Raw genomic sequence first — 16,134 nt, 5'->3', positions numbered from 1 at the left:
AGTAAACAATAAATGACAAACAATAAATATATAAGATGTATATTTCACATGTAGGGCTGTAAGGCAATATTATCTTTACACAAATAATAACCCAAGCACAATGAACTACCTATTTTTCTACAGTCAGTAGCCACAAAATATTTACATTAAGCATGTAAGGATTCCTTAAAAGTTTTGGCTCATATAACTGAAAGTGTTGTGATATTAAACACATTTAGGGGTTAATAATTCACTTTACAAAGTGTCAGTGATTTTCCTGTCAGATCAATTTTTTTTTTCATCTACAATATCATGATGATTTTATTATCTTCAGTTTTTTTGACCATTTACCCAAGACTTAAATTTCCCAACCATTTCCTCTGAAATGTAAAATAGTTCTTGGTTATTTCCATATTAAAGCCATAACTCTGTAACATGAATATTATGTGACAGTTTTCATGTCTGTGCAATGTACATCCGTGAGCTACAACAGAGGCTTGCATCACACCCAACACTGATGCTACTCTCATTACTTAAATAATTCATGACTTTTAGTGAGTTTCTTTAACTTGGACATATGATGCAGAGTTTATGATACATGACAAGCAATGAAAATGAAAATATGAAAGCACACATCATATACTTTGAACATGTTCTCTCCATTTCATCACACAGAGCAAGAAGCTCTGAATTTAACTGATGGTGACAGTGCATGTCACATTCACCAGCCGGGAGATTCAGCGTCGTCTCTGCACAATAACTTCAGTGCAGATCTTGTACCTCAAGGCACTGTCTGCAGATCACTTGTTAATCCTTGATTTTCATCTGTGTCACATGTCTGACTCACTGTGTTGACATTTGTTTATTGGTGTGCTCCAAATGTCTTTACAGCCTCAGTGGACTTTTGCAGTAAACCAGGAGCACATATACCATTTTTATTGATGGAAAACGTGGTAAATGCATTGGTACAATACTGACAACATCGTTGTGTTCTTAAACATAGACTGTGTATATGAATACAACTCAAGATACAAACCATGGAAAGTTCAATAGCTATGTTGTGGTTTAATAATGCCACCTGGTGTTTTAAAAAGATCGTGTTTGAATGACATGACATTTTGGCATCATCTGTTTTCAACTGGGAAAACCTATATTCTTAACTCTACCTGTCTACCTGTAGAGACTGTGTCTCCATCTGCTCCTCTTTCCTGTCTTCTCTTTCCTCTCATAAATGGCTGTCCCTCCCTGAATTAATTGAAGGGACTGAACTGAATGTCTCACTGCAAAAGGACTTTCCTCTCGCCTCAGTTTATGGCATAAACCTTTTTTGTATAGTTAATTTCTAACTTCGTAAGTTGTCTGCCCCCTCCCTCTGTACAATTCACTTGCAGTAAATAGCTGAATCTGTCTCTGAGTGCACCACATACACAAAACAATCAAGTTCACCCTTTGTATTACTTGCTTACTGCATACTAATATTTTTTTATCAAATGACAAGTCTGAAGTTTTTAAAGAAAAATGGAACAATAATTTTACAGAAAATAAAGCATTCTGTTGTCAGGCCGTGTTTTCAGAGAGTGGGGTAATGAGTATCTTTCACTTAGAGTTGGTGACAAAGAGGGTTTCCATACTAAATGTGGGGTAAATACTGTGTTTGTGGGGACAAAGTGGGATACACTAGCAATTTTCATATCTAACTTAAAAATAAAAATACAAATAAAATAAACTGGGTAAACTGTTAGTGGATTTTTATTTATCATGTAAAGGCCAAATATATTTCCAGCTCTCTTGTTAAACGAAACAGTAAAGATATAAGGAAATTTTGTTTTTATGGACTCATGACAGTCTTTATGAATTGGCAAACCTTTTTATAAACATATCTGACAATTTTGTGTCACTTTGCACCATATTTCACCCTTTGTGAAATAAAAAAAAAAATAGCTATAACAAATGTGGGACATTGTCTCAAGATGTGGGACAGAAGTCAAGGAATAAAAACAATGTGCAGTCCCACACAGCAACGGCCATCTGGTCACCTTTGTCACAAATTAGAGAACAAATCTAAACTTCTACAGTGAGGTGATCTGTTATGTTGTGAGGGGCATTTTCAAAATCATGGCAGTGTTCATAAAACACATCTTTCAAACACATTGAGCAATAATTATATAGACATTTATTTTATTCTTTCCATTATGTCAAAACTGGGTAAAACAAATACATACAACCTCTGTCGCTTGAGCGCAGGGTTATTTTAAGCGTGTCACAGTGGTGGAGGATGTTACTGTCACGTGACAGCTCCTGAGGACCAGGAAGTGAGAGGGCGGCGCTTCGCAGGGCTGGAGAGCTGAAAAAAACAAGGTAACCGCTATTTACTAGTACACCTGTGAAAATACGCATAGAGTGTCTTTTGAATGGAAACTCTGACAGTGGTTTAGCTGAGTATTTCACTGGTGTAGGCACACTCTTTGCCTGGTTTCTGCAGCCGGCGTCATTAATGCTAACAGCAGCAGCTAGCTTTGTCCAGCTAGCAGAGGCGTTAGCAGGCGGAGAGCTAACCGACAGAGGAGGACAGCAGGAAGGGTCTCAGCTGCAGTATCCACCACCTGCCTGTAGAACTCATTTGTTGTGCTTGGTGGGCACTTTGTTGTAGTTTTAACCGATGTCCCTTAATCCTGTCAGCGTTAGAAAAGAGATGAGACACAAGACGACCGTAAACGTAACCTTTTAAGTGTTTTCTAACACGACAGAAGTCTCCACAGAGTCCCAGACCAAAGAGCAATGGTTATAAAAAACCTGAATAAATAAAGGATATATATCAGTCACTTTACAATAAAATGACTGCAGCTTTTACCTTGTGACAATAATGTTCTTTCTGGCTCAAAATTATTTGATATTATTCATCACAGATATGTTTGAGATACAGATGAGGATAAACTTATTAACCCCCTATGAAATTTAAACTTTGTCAAAAATTTCCCAAGTCCCTTTTTAACAGAGCAAGGGATTTCCAAACATACTAGTTTGATTTAGAAGGCATACATTATTTATATTTGTTCACAATAGCAGAATTATTTCAGGAGAAACCCCTGAAAAACTGACCATATCACAAACCACTGCTGTAGAATGATATACCTTTATTTTGTAATGCTCAAAGCTTGTCAAATCAAGCTAAAACTGAGGGTTATCTTCCAATTTACACACAGTATGAAAACCTCAGCAAGTGTTTGAGCTGTCACTTGAGAAATCATTGTGCCAAAAACAAAATAAATCAGTTTAGACTTGAGAAAGTATTGTTTATGCTCACAAAGCAAGAGATAAAGTTGTCACAGTATTTCCAAGTGTCAAGAACTGGATTGAGAAGCATCATTAAGAAATTTAAAGAGACCTACACAGTACAAAAAATGCCTGGCAGAGGCAGGAAGCAAATGACTTCAACAAGTTTGGAAAGAAAACTAGTGAGAGATGTGTCTAAAGACCCCAGAACAACTGCCAAGAGACTAGTGAATGACTTGGCCAAGTCGGGAATTGCTACCTCAAAGAAGACGATCACTACAACCCTGCACAGGAAACAGGAATGGACTGCAAGGTTGCAGACCAAGAAAAACTCCACTTCTGCAGAAGAGACAAGACTGAAGTATGCTAAGGACAACAAAAGAATGGTTATGCTTACTGAAAGTGCATCTTCTGCAAGTTCTGCTAAGAAACATACAATAAGAACATCAAAAAACGAAAAAAAACCAGAAACCATTAAAAAACAAAACCCACATGTCATAAAAGCCTTTTATGCTACTGATTTAAGATAGATTTGAAGACACTGATGATCTAGCCAGTCTGGTCTCAATATGTAGACTGCCCCACAATTTGGGGGCTCTACTGTTAAAGCCTTTACTAGCAGAGACCTAGGAATAAACAGCAGAATTTTGATCTGATTGAGCACCTTGGCATTTAAAGGGATAAATATTAATTATTCCAGAGTAAAACTTGAAATGGTGCTAAAGATAACATGCAGCCAGTGTAATTTAGGAATTACTGGGTTATTAGGTCAAGTCAAATTTATTTACAAGCATATTTAAATCCAAAGGACAGTTGACCTAAGTGTTGAACAGGTGAAAGACTAAAATAACATAAAACAGATTTAAAAAAAAAAAAAAAAAAGAAAACTTAGAATGAAAAAACACAATGATAGTAACATAAGTAAAAAGTGATCAGTCTTGTTTTAAAGCCAAAGGTCCATCGATCAATTTTCTGCTGCTTGTCTGGGTTGCAGAGGTTCCCAGACCTCCCTCTCCCCAGCCACCTCCTCCAGCTCTTCTGGCGAGGAACACTAAGGTGTTCCCAAGCGAGCCTTCTCCAGCATGTCCTGGGTCTGGCTTGAGTCAGACCCAGGACATGCTGGAGAGGGCTCGCTCAACCCTCTTCCCAATGGCATGTGCGTGGAATGCCTCTCCTAGGATGTACCCAGGTTGTCACGCCTGAACAACCTTTTGGTTCCTTTTGAAACACAAACAATAAAGTCTTAAGTCTAAAACAGACTGGCAGCCAATGCAAGGAAGCCAGTATGGGCTTCCTTGCGAGTGCCAGTTAAGAGGTAGGCTGCTGTGTTTTGGACCAGCTGTAGTCACCCAAACAGTGACAGACCTGCGTAAAATTTGTTCTGTGCTGATGCTAAGGTTTAAAATAACATTCACTTCCCCTTTGTGCTAAGAGATCCAAGACATCTTCACTAGAAAAACAAATAACTGATCTGTGTTAAAGTCTTCTAGGTCCTCATGTCACTATTTTTGAGTATTTAACAGCCTAAAATGAATGTGACACAAAATACCAGCCACTGATATCGGTAAATGCCATCTTTGCGGTATCTGCCGATGTATCAGTGCATCCCTGTCTCTTGGTGCCAGTAGCTCAACAGTAGCATTGTTGTAAGTCTGACTGGTGTTGAGTTGAAACTTACAGTAAGCCAAGGTGAGGAAAAAATAAATCCATGATCCATGACCTCATGTACATCAGTGGGAGACAGATTTGATCTAATTCTAGAGATGCATGTATTAAACATGTATGATGGATGCATCTCCCATATGGTCAAAATAACGAACATATTATGCTCTGCATGACAGCATCCACCATGACAGCCATCAAGCATGCTCTCCAGAGGGACATCTTCACACCGAACGACGAGCGACTCCTCGGCATCGTCAACGTCTGCAAGGCGGGAAAGAAGAAGAAGAATTGCTTCTTGTGTGCTACAGGTAGTCACCACATATTGAGCTAGAAATAATGTGTGATGATAAGAAGTTTATATTTCTGAAGTAATCTGCTTCCCGCTCTTCCAGTTACCACAGAGAGGCCTGTCCAGGTTAAAGTAGTGAAGGTGAAAAAATCTGACAAGGGGGACTTCTACAAGCGACAGCTAACCTGGGAGCTCAGAGATTTGACAGAAGTAGATGCCAAAGATGCAAGCAAGGTCAGAAAAATTAATTTCTCTCTCATTTTGTTGTTTCCACTCAGAAAATGGGTTTTAATGACTGACATTGACTAATAGACTGTTTCCTGCGCTTGTGCTTTAGGAAAATCCTGAGTTTGATCTTCATTTTGAGAAGGTTTACCGGTGGGTGGCCAGCAGCACAGCTGAAAAAAACTCCTTTATTTCCTGCATCTGGAAGCTGAACCAGCGTTATCTGAGGAAGAAGCTGGAGTTCGTGAATGTCAGTTCTCAGCTGCTTGAAGGTGCATAAATAATTACTCTACCTTTAGCCATCTCTGTGACAGCATGCCTCTTTCTTTGATTTGATTGTATTTGTTTAAAGGCGTGTCTGTTCAACTCAAACTGCTGCTGCTAGAGTTTGAGGTAATCTAATTTAGATGTGAGAATCCCCTGGATTTTCTTTTCCATCTAATTTTTTTAATATCATAGTTTCAAAGAGATTCTCTGTATCCTGGTTTGTGGTATGGTTTTCTGTGTTTAAAGTTTTTCTTTATTCTCACTTTTCTCTCTTTAACTTTCTCTGGCCAGAACTTCCTAAAGCGGAAGGTTGGTAGGACTTAACTTCCCCCTCCTTGCTCCTCTCCATTGTGTTTTCATTACATCAAACCACCATTCTCACTAGAGACTTTCACCTCCTTAAAGCTGCTGCTGTTTGACTCGTGTCATTAGGGAAAAAAAAAAATAGGCATGATTATTTTTGAATAATATCTACACACATTTAGATCATGTTTTTAATCTCCTTTTTTCGTCCATGCCACATTAAAATGACTGTCTCAAAATCAAATTTACATAGTTGTCCTCTGGCTTGTAGCTATTTATCCATATGCTTTGTTTTGAGTGCCATCGCCTTATAGCAAAAGGATCTTTAGTTCTAATCTCCCGGCCAGCTGTGGTCCTGTGTGGAGTCTGCATGTGTCTCACTGTACTGTGTGGGTACTCCGGCTTACTCCCACAGTCCAAAAACATGCATGTTACATTAATTAGTGATTCTAAATTGGCCGTAATTGTGTCAACAGTGATGCGTCTTTCCAGATATCAGGAGCTGTTTATTTAAAAAAAAAAAAAACTACAATCCATGTTAAAAGTAGTCTGATGTTGGGACTGTTTGCTTTCTGATGTCTGTATTTGCCAAGCAAAAGAAACACGTAACCAACTAGCATTATCCTGTCTCATTGTCTTAAGCGTGAGCCTCTTCTCATGAGAATATGTGCACTTCCTTTTGGTGGGTGCAGTTTAGCAGATGAAACTGCTCTCAGCAAGGTGTGCACAGATTTTAATAACTGGGTCACAATTTTATGGAAAGAGATGCAGAGATTTAAAAAGTGCTTATTTTTATTACCTGAGCTCCTCAAAGCAAATGACATTTAGTTCTGTGACATTCAAGAAAAGGCCAGCATCTCTGCAGTTGTATATGTGCAAAGCAGCTCACACAAAAACAATCTAGATGGATAAACATCTGTAGAGGCCAGAGTCAAAATATTTATATTTGATTTTGCTGTGAACTGCAACTTTAATACATACAGTTATATACTGACATATGCTTATTAATATATCCTGTATTGTTTGATGCACACCTGTAGTTTAATTGATCCAAAGTGACATAAAATACAGTTGTTAGTTCAGTTGTTCCAGCTTGTAGATTAATTATTATAATAATTTCTTCACTAAGTACATTAAGACATGCTTCTTATTTTCAAACTCCTGCCACTACCTCATATTGTTTTTCATTTGTGCTCATAGTCATGCTACATTTTCATCACTGATAGAAAATAGGAACAGCTGTACTGTTAAAACCATGAAACATCTGGATATCCCTTACTCAACTGTGTCTGTAGTTGTTCTTTCAAAACCTGAAGAAAACCTGATTGAGTCTGAAGACGCCATAGCACGTGTTCTGAATCTTGCTCTTGGACTTACGCCCTGCACGTGTTTTTCTTCTCTTCTCGTGGACTTAGAGTCTGTGCCAAGCGGTGAGAGTCAGAGTGTTGCAGGGGGAGATGAGGATGTTCTAGATGAATACCAGGAACTTAGCACCCGTGAGGAGCAAGATATCGAGAGCATGATGGAGACGTGCGAGTACGCCATCTCCAATGCAGAGGCTTTTGCAGAGAAGCTCTTCAAGGAGCTTCAGGTTTTAGATGGGGTGAGTAAAACCAGTTCAGTTCTTTATGTTAAAACTAGTATTTAAGATGACTAAATATGATCAGAGATAATTTTTTATATTTTTTTAAAGGGTGGCAACTGTTTAGCGATCTAAACCCACTATCATTAATAATGAAATAAATTATTAGTGAATATGCTTCTTTATCTGTTCTTACATTAAGGCCAACATTCAGTCCATCATGGCGTCTGAGAAACAGGTTAATATCCTGATGCAGCTGCTTGATGAGGCGCTGGCAGAGGTGGACACCATCGAGGGCAAGCTGAGCAGCTATGAAGAGATGCTCCAGAGTGTGAAGGAGCAAATGGACCAGATCTCACAGAGCAACCGCCTCATCCAGATCAGCAACACCAACAACAGCAAACTGCTAGACGAGATCCAGTTCTTAGTGGTTAGAAGAATATTTAAATGTTTTCCAAAGTATGTTTTTTTTTTTTTTTTTTTTTGGAGCCATATTTGGACCAAAAGGGTGGAGTAAGCTTGGTTAGTACTAATTACTGCTAATTAACGTACAGAAATGCTAGAATTCCACTCACTTAAAAGTACAGACTTCTTGGATGAGCTTTTAGTACAGTTAACCACACTGTAAGCCATGGAAGTTCAAAAACTGAGGTGAAGCACAGACGATAGTTCATTTTCACTTTTCAGTCAAAGCAGACTGACCTCTGACTTTAAGCCTTAGTAAAGTTCAAAAGGGTGTGTAATGAACCCTGGTGCAGTTTTTATGAGGGAGGTTTTTTTTTATTTTTTTATTTCAATATCTTCAATATCTTTTTTGAATCAGTCTGCTTTAGTTTACTTTCAGTTTTACTTTCAGCTATAACAATAATTGAGATTTTGGCTGGGAAATTAGTCCTGTTCTTTTATAGCTAGACAAATGGACTTTGTTTTCTGAGTGTAGTTCTGTTTTCCTTCTGTAGAACTACATGGACTTATCAAAGGGACACATCAGGGCCTTACAGGAGGGAGATCTGACATCCCCTAAAGGTATAGAGGCCTGTATTAATGCCTCTGAAGCTCTTCTGCAGTGCATGAATGTGGCTCTCAGACCAGGTAGGTTTAAAAATGAAGCTTTATTGATTACTTGCTGAACACGTAGATGAACTAGTGCTTTTTTTTTGTTGTTGTTTTTTTAAAGGAAAAAAGTAATCAAATTAAAGTGCCATCATTTTCTTTCTGTAGGGCATGAAAAACTGATGGCTGTGACCCAGCAACAGCTCCTGTTCGCTGAGCTGAGAGACACCTTTGCTCGCCGCCTCACGAATCACCTCAACAATGTGTTTGTTCACCAGGTAACAGGGATAGCTTATTCAGGAATATGTCTTCATTGTCTGATTCTAACATTTAAAGAAGAAAAATCTCATCAGAATAAATATTCTTTAAATGCTGCAGTGGTACTGAACTGTGAAACTGAACAAGTTGTACTGGGAACAAAGTAATGCAAGCAGATTTAATAATAATTGTTATGGTGGCTGGTCACTGTGAATCTGCTGTGAAATAGAGGATAGCAGTCTCTCCTTTACTTTTCCAGACTCTTTGTATCTCTCTTTCTCCCCTAATGAGCTTCCTGTTTAGCTAAGATTCTCTTCCTGGGCTTCCGTCTGTCGTCTCCCTTCAGCTGTGTCCCACCTATTCTTGATTCTCTGTGTATCCCACTTTGAATCATCCCACTCTGCTCTTTGTCTCTGTGTCAGTTCAACCACTTCAGTCACTTCAAAATGACCATCCCTCAGTTCTATAGGTCCTCCTGTCTGTCACTTCCAGTGAGTACCCTCACAGCAACCCCCACGTGCCCCCTTTTGCTAATGTTTGACTTCTCACTCATAACTCATACATTCCATGAGAGCTCAAGCTTTTCACCATAGCACATTATTTATTGCATGGGATATGTTTCTAACTACTTAACATCTCACATTTGATCTTAAAACTGTAGAGGCGCTGTCCATCCTTCTCCTCCTTCGTCAAATGCCTCGGCTGAGGGTTCTTTCTGTTTGTGTGCTAACATGGCTTCTTTGCTAATGGTCTCACATCATACGATGCTGTGCCTGTCTGCGTGCATGTCTTGAAGCAGAGAGTGAACAAGCTTAGGGGGAAGTGGGAAGAACATCAGTTCGGCATCAAAAGGGATGCTGATCAGTAAGTTGGCTGAGAATGTGATGATCTGGAGTGTAAGAACGTCTTAGATTGTTTACTTTGACATCATCTGGATACACAGTATACTAAGGTAACGCTTCAGATGATCGTGAGAGGAAGCAGGCTAAGTCTTCCTTTTGCATAATGTGTGTTTGCGTGCATATATGGAAAGACTAGTAATATAACTTTTCTCCTGTATGGTGTACCTTTTAACAAATGTATTGCTAATGATTATCTGTCATCACTGTGTTCCTCAGGGCCATGACCAAAGCTCTACCCTGTCACAGCACACAGCTGATTTGACCCTGCCCAAACACAGCCCCCTCCACAGGGACTTACTGCGCTACGCCAAGCTCATGGAGTGGCTAAAGAACACCCACAGGGAGAAGTACGAGGGCCTATCAAGGGTCAGTGCTGTTATCCTGCAAAAACACCTGCTTTTTGTGTGGTTTGATACTACAGCAAATATTCTTGAGTTAAATACTTTGTGGTGAATACAGTTCAATAAGGAGAGAGTATTTGAAAAATAACAGTTAAGTAATAAACTATGATGAAGCAAATAGCAGAGCAGAGGGAAGTCTTAACAAATATCCTCTCTCTTTTTTACAGACCTATGTTGATTATATGAGCAGACTATATGAGCGAGAAATCAAAGAGTTCTTTGAAGTTGCCAAAATAAAAATGGCGGGTACATCCAAAGACCCGAAGGGCAAATTTGGTAAGCCCTACGATTTACTTGTTAAACTTAACTACATTTGTCTTCCAGAGGTATTGTAATGGTATGTGTTTGGGAGTTTGCAGGTATTTCATTTGTTGTATTTTCCTCTGTTGTTTGCATTATGTAGCTCACTCAAAGGCAACATGAATTTCCCTGCATCTCTTGACTATTTTAGCCCATTCTTATATTGTGCTTTCACGCCTTTTCTGCACCATACCTGTTATCCAAAGCATATTTTACCTTTAGTCTTTCTAGAACAGGTCTCGCCACTCAGCTGCCATCTTGATGATGTGTCTGGACATTTATTTGGGGAGTTATTTCGGGAAGCTTTATTAACTTTAATCACTGGGAGAGAAAAACTCCATCCATAGAATCACCGGCCACATACGATTTAAAAACAAACACACGCTTTAACGTTTGCTTTGCCTCACAATAAGGTTGTAAATGGCTTTGCTGTTGCACATTTCTCACATTGGTTTCTATTTAGGACATTTTGAGCACCGTGTTTCTCTCTTATAATCTTATGTGTGCATCCAAAGTTTATCTTTAAGTAATGTCTTCTTTTTCCTTTACACAGGGACTTTATGTGATATTTTTTTTTTTGATTTTTTTTTTTATTTATAATGTGCATAGGACCCTTGTTGAGCTGTGATTCTGGCAGATTTATAAGCTTTTTGCACTCTGTATTAGCTTTTCCTTTTGAAAACAAGAACAAAGACTTTGTTTTCCAAAGGTTTGTCTGAGCTACTACCCAAGTCACTGCGGTGCACGTCAGCATATATGTACATCTAACATCTAGCCTTACCCCTCTCATGCTGCATGTGTTAAGCCTAACCTGTGTTTGTCTTTGGTGCCTGCCTTTCTAACTGGCTGCAGCCACGCTTCCGCGGAAAGAGAGTGCACTCAAACAGGAAACAGAAAGTAAGTATGACATTTGAATGGAGCTGTTCCACTGTCAATTTCTAACTGTGCTTCTCATATGACTGCACTAAAATTACTCCTGCTTGAACCCCTTTCTCCAGTACAAACCATTACCTCACCGTATACCTGGTTGGTTTGGGCTAAATCTTCACAGTACATTTTCACACATTCTGATTCTGTGACAAAAATCTAACCATGTAATTTCATGTTAATTTGGATTACTTCACTACAGAATTTTTGAAAATTGACTTGTATTAGCCCTCCCCCAAAACACGGACATTAACTCACATTGCGTTTATTGTGCTGCATTAGGCCTGCATGGCAGCTCTGGGAAGCTGACAGGCTCTACTTCAAGCCTGAACAAGCTCACAGTGCAGGGTTCCAACAGCCGGCGTTCCCAGTCATCATCACTGCTGGACATGGGCAACATGTCCGCTTCCGACCTGGATGTGGCTGACAGAACCAAATTTGACAAGGTGACACTGCCATACATTTAAGCAAAGACTCAAATGTGAAGTGGAAATAAAGCTGTGTGTGTGTGTGTGTGTGTGTGTGTGTGTGTGTGTGTGTGTGTGTGTGTGTGTGTGTGTGTGTGTGTGTGTGTGTGTGTGTGTGCACATCCTGAGAAATTAAATAGAGGGTTTTTGTCTCTGCAGATATTTGAGCAGGTCCTCAGTGAGCTGGAGCCTTTGTGCCTTGCAGAACAAGATTTCATCAGCAAGTTCTTTAAGCTGCAGCAGCATCTGACAGTTGCACCCCCTCTTGCACAGGTACATCTGTGATCATATACTGGAAATAGCTTTTACAGAAAGGTCAAATGGCATCTAAATGAATTCTAATACTTCGCAGCAATAGCTGTGCTCATGTGGTGGTGTCTGAAACTGGACCATTTGTCTCCCCTGAAAGCATAAATTAAAACAGTAATGACAGATGCTAGTGTGTTTTCAGTTACATCATTCATATATGCATCAACAGATGTTTGTTTAGGTTTGTCATGTTTAGTGTTTCTTGTTCCTTCAGCCAGAAATGGAGGAATTAGATGGAAGCATGCTATCAAAGAGGCCTCCCCAGGCAGAACACAGACACTCCTTGTCATCAGAGTGAGTTCTCACAGATCATTGCTAACATCCATCCATCCATTTTCTTGTTCTTATCCAATTCAGGGTTCATTGCTAACATTTCTGGTGTAAATATGACCCATATTTACATCTACAAACATTATTCAGGATTTTGTTTTTTTTCTACACTTGTTCACTTCTTTTTTGCAATTACAGGAAAGACATGGTGCGGCTGATGATGAATAAGATCTTCCACAGCATCGAGACGGAGCTCAACAGCCTCATTGCTTTGGGTGACAAGATTGACAGCTTCCACTCTCTCTACATGCTGGTAAAGATGAGTCATCATGTGTGGACAGCTGAGAACGTTGACCCAGCCTCTTACCTCAGCACAACTTTGGGAAATGTGCTTGTGACTGTCAAGAGGAACTTTGACAAATGCATTGTGAGTAGGGCGTCACACGTAAGAGGCATTAGTATTTTTATTTTTAATAGAAGTGGAAGTTTTGTGCTGAATTTTTTTCTGGTTAAGGTCTATGTATTACAGTGTTTCCCACACAGACTTTACTTTGGCAGGACCCAGGTATATTAATGCCCACCACATACATTATACTGCCAAAAGTATTCACTCACTCATCCAGATCATTGAATTCAGGTGTCCCAATCACATCCATGGCCACAGGTGCATAAAACCAAGCACCTAGGCATGCAGACTGCTTCTACAAACATTTGCGACAGAATGGGTCGCTCTCAGGAGCTCAGTTAATTCCAGCGTGGTACTGTGATAGGATGCCACCTGTGCAACAAGTCCAGTCGTGAAATTTCCTCACTACTAAATATTCCACAGTCAGCTGTTAGTGGTATTATAACTGTGGTATTTGGATGAATTAGAGCGGAGACCGTGAGCCAGGCCTTCTCATCCAACATCAGTGTCTGACCTCACAAATGTGCTTCTGGAAGAATGGTCAAAAATTCCCATAAACACTCCTAAAGCTTGTGGAAAGCCTTCCCAGAAGCGCTGAAGCTGTTATAGCTGCACAGGGTGAGCTGACATCATATTAAACACTGTGGAATGAAAATGTGATGCCACTCAGGGTCGTGTGTGAAGGCAGACGAGTGAATACTTTAGGCAATATAGTGCATCTATCGAGTTTCTTAACTGTTTATCCAACTCAGCGTCATGTGGCAGGCTGGAGACTATCTCTGCTGTCAGATGTCACCAGTCCATCACAGGACCGAAAAGAGAGATGGACAACCACACGCTCTGAGATCCACACCTCCGGCCAATTTAGCATCACCACTTCACTTAACAAACATGTCTTTGGACTGTAGCTACATTAATCTTTTTCACTGTCTATGGCTTTTTCTTAAATAATTTAAGGATCTTTTAAATAAATTTTTCATCTGCTAGGGAGAATAATGCCATCTGCGATTAGATTGACTAGTGCACATGCCTCTTTATTTCTGTCCCCAGCACTTTCCATCTCATGTTTTCTTACTGATAAATTCTGTAGGTCTTTGTTGCGGTGGGCCTGAATATTATTCTGCTACCTCTCTACAGAGTCTCACATCCCACAGGCAGAAGGACTCTAACTCCACTGCAGCTGGCTCATAATTATGTAGTAATATGTAAAAATCAATTTAAGAAGGTTGTGGGTGTGTGTGCATGCACCTGCGAACATGTCCCAGAGATGGAAGAGTTCTACAAAGTAGCTGAATGAATGAATGAATAAATGAATGAATTGAAGTTGTCAGGAACTTTCAGGATCACGACACCAAACAGAGGTTTAGTGGTGGTGATGAAGTCATGCAAGCAAGCTATAGTTTTATTGCCTAACATTTAGAGTTTTACTGACAGTTATCTTGTTAAGCAAAGCATGTAAGTATTGTAAACTTTAATTTCCTACAGTTTCTGTGATAATGAATTTTATTATTATTTTTTTTTTAAACAGTCTAATCAGATCAGACAGATGGAAGAATTTAAGATACCTAAAAAGAGCAAAGTTGGTATCTTGCCTTTTGTCACCGGGTTTGAGGAGTTTGCTGAACTGGCTGAAACCATCTTCCGTAATGCAGAGCGCCGAGGAGACCTGGATAAAGCTTATGTCAAACTTATCAGGGCCGTCTTCATGAATGGTGAGACCGCTGATTATTAAGGAAGTCCTTATTGATTAGCTGAAGATGATGTGGTGTTGGTGTGATCTTCTGTGAACAAAGTTCTAACTCTTTATTGTCTTCTCAGTGGAGAAGGTTGCCAACGAAAGCCAGAAAACGCCACGGGACGTTGTGATGATGGAGAATTTCCACCACATCTTTTCTACACTGTCACGTCTAAAGATTTCCTGCCTGGATGCGGAGAGACGAGAGGCCAAGCACAAATACACAGACCATCTGCAGTCTTACGTAATCAACTCTCTGGGCCAGCCTTTAGAAAAACTCAATGTAAGAAGAGTTATGATTTAAAGTTATCATGAAATTCGGTCATCTGAGCTGAGTTGGAATATGCTGAATAAAAGCGGACAGTTTTTAATAACAAACTGTTATCTCTCTCTTCCAGCATTTCTTTGAAGGAGTTGAAGCACGTGTAGCCCAGGGTGTACGTGAGGAGGAGGTGAGTTATCAGCTGGCCTTCAACAAGCAAGAGCTGCGCAAAGTAATCAAAGAGTATCCCGGCAAAGAGGTGAAAAAGGGACTGGACAACCTTTATAAGAAGGTGGACAAACATCTGTGTGAAGAAGAAAGCCTGCTACAGGTGAGAAAAACATAGTTTATGGGATTAAAATAATTGCGCACCTCTTCCTGCCTCTGAACTGTTGCACTTCCTGTTTACTCGCTCAGGTGGTGTGGCACTCCATGCAAGACGAGTTCATCCGTCAGTACAAGCACTTTGAAGATCTCATAGGCAGATGCTACCCTGGCTCTGGGATCACCATGGAGTTTACCATCCAGGACATGCTGGAGTATTTCTCCAGCATTGCTCAGTCTCATTAATCTCGCTGCTATGCACTTTTCCTTGATGTTTCACTACTGCCTCACACTGGCTGAAGATACACTAGCAACTCCCAAACTGCTATGTAATGCTTTTTCAATTATAAACATTTCCTTGTGTGTTTATTGAATGAAAGGGAATTTGTACAAAAGACAGTGCTTAGGATATTGCTGCATTTTGTGTGTCTGTGTTTCTTTGCAATTCAGCAACAGTTCTCTAAATACTTAATTGTTCGTTGTATTTTTATTATTTCTTGATGTCATTTGTACATAATAAATTAGCATCTGCAAAACCACTCCTAGTATTTGATTTATCTTACTGTTAAGTCAGGGGAGTATCCAGAGTGTTGGGAAAGGGGGTGACACAGACCCCACCAGAAATGTAATTGGCCTCATTATCATTTCAGTAACACTGGATGAGAGAGAGGACCCGTGGTGGAGTGTAACTTTACTGAAGGACAGTTTTAATGTAGTTTGTTAAGTTTACGCCACTGTATTTTTGCCTGCAAATATTGCATTTTGTACTGCATACATTTACTTTAAAAGTTATACAATTAGAATCATCTCCATGAATGAATCAATAATTAAGATCTCGTGCATATAAATCTGATAAGTGCCAATCTGCACTTCAGTTTTTGATACTCTGGAGTAGGATCATGTCTTATTTGAGTAAAGAGTTTAAATCCTTGTTGTG

The 16,134-nt window shown here is 39.6% G+C and overlaps 1 protein-coding gene across 4 annotated transcripts; it reads left to right on the top strand.

Moving 5' to 3' along the window:
* Positions 1 to 2,249: 2,249 nt before the first annotated feature.
* On the top strand, positions 2,250 to 15,736 carry exoc1 (exocyst complex component 1). 4 transcript variants are annotated; one of them, XM_030728226.1, is made up of 20 exons: positions 2,250 to 2,337; positions 5,094 to 5,225; positions 5,310 to 5,440; positions 5,544 to 5,703; positions 5,990 to 6,007; positions 7,417 to 7,604; positions 7,786 to 8,013; positions 8,543 to 8,675; positions 8,805 to 8,914; positions 10,013 to 10,162; positions 10,365 to 10,473; positions 11,350 to 11,394; positions 11,707 to 11,870; positions 12,051 to 12,164; positions 12,415 to 12,494; positions 12,669 to 12,897; positions 14,405 to 14,588; positions 14,695 to 14,894; positions 15,010 to 15,204; positions 15,291 to 15,736. In XM_030728226.1, exons 2-20 carry the CDS (start codon positions 5,102 to 5,104, stop codon positions 15,441 to 15,443), a joined length of 2,715 nt encoding a protein of 904 aa, XP_030584086.1. In that variant the 5' UTR covers positions 2,250 to 2,337; positions 5,094 to 5,101; the 3' UTR covers positions 15,444 to 15,736. The 4 variants fall into 4 exon arrangements, with proteins under 4 accessions (XP_030584086.1, XP_030584087.1, XP_030584088.1 ...); XM_030728227.1 differs by lacking the exon at positions 5,990 to 6,007; XM_030728228.1 differs by lacking the exon at positions 11,350 to 11,394.
* The last annotated feature ends 398 nt before the right edge of the window (positions 15,737 to 16,134 follow it).

Source organism: Archocentrus centrarchus, chromosome 4 (assembly GCF_007364275.1).
Source record: "Archocentrus centrarchus isolate MPI-CPG fArcCen1 chromosome 4, fArcCen1, whole genome shotgun sequence".
In the NCBI taxonomy this organism is placed as follows: Eukaryota; Metazoa; Chordata; class Actinopteri; order Cichliformes; family Cichlidae; genus Archocentrus; species Archocentrus centrarchus.
This window is presented reverse-complemented; position numbering and strand designations above follow the sequence as displayed.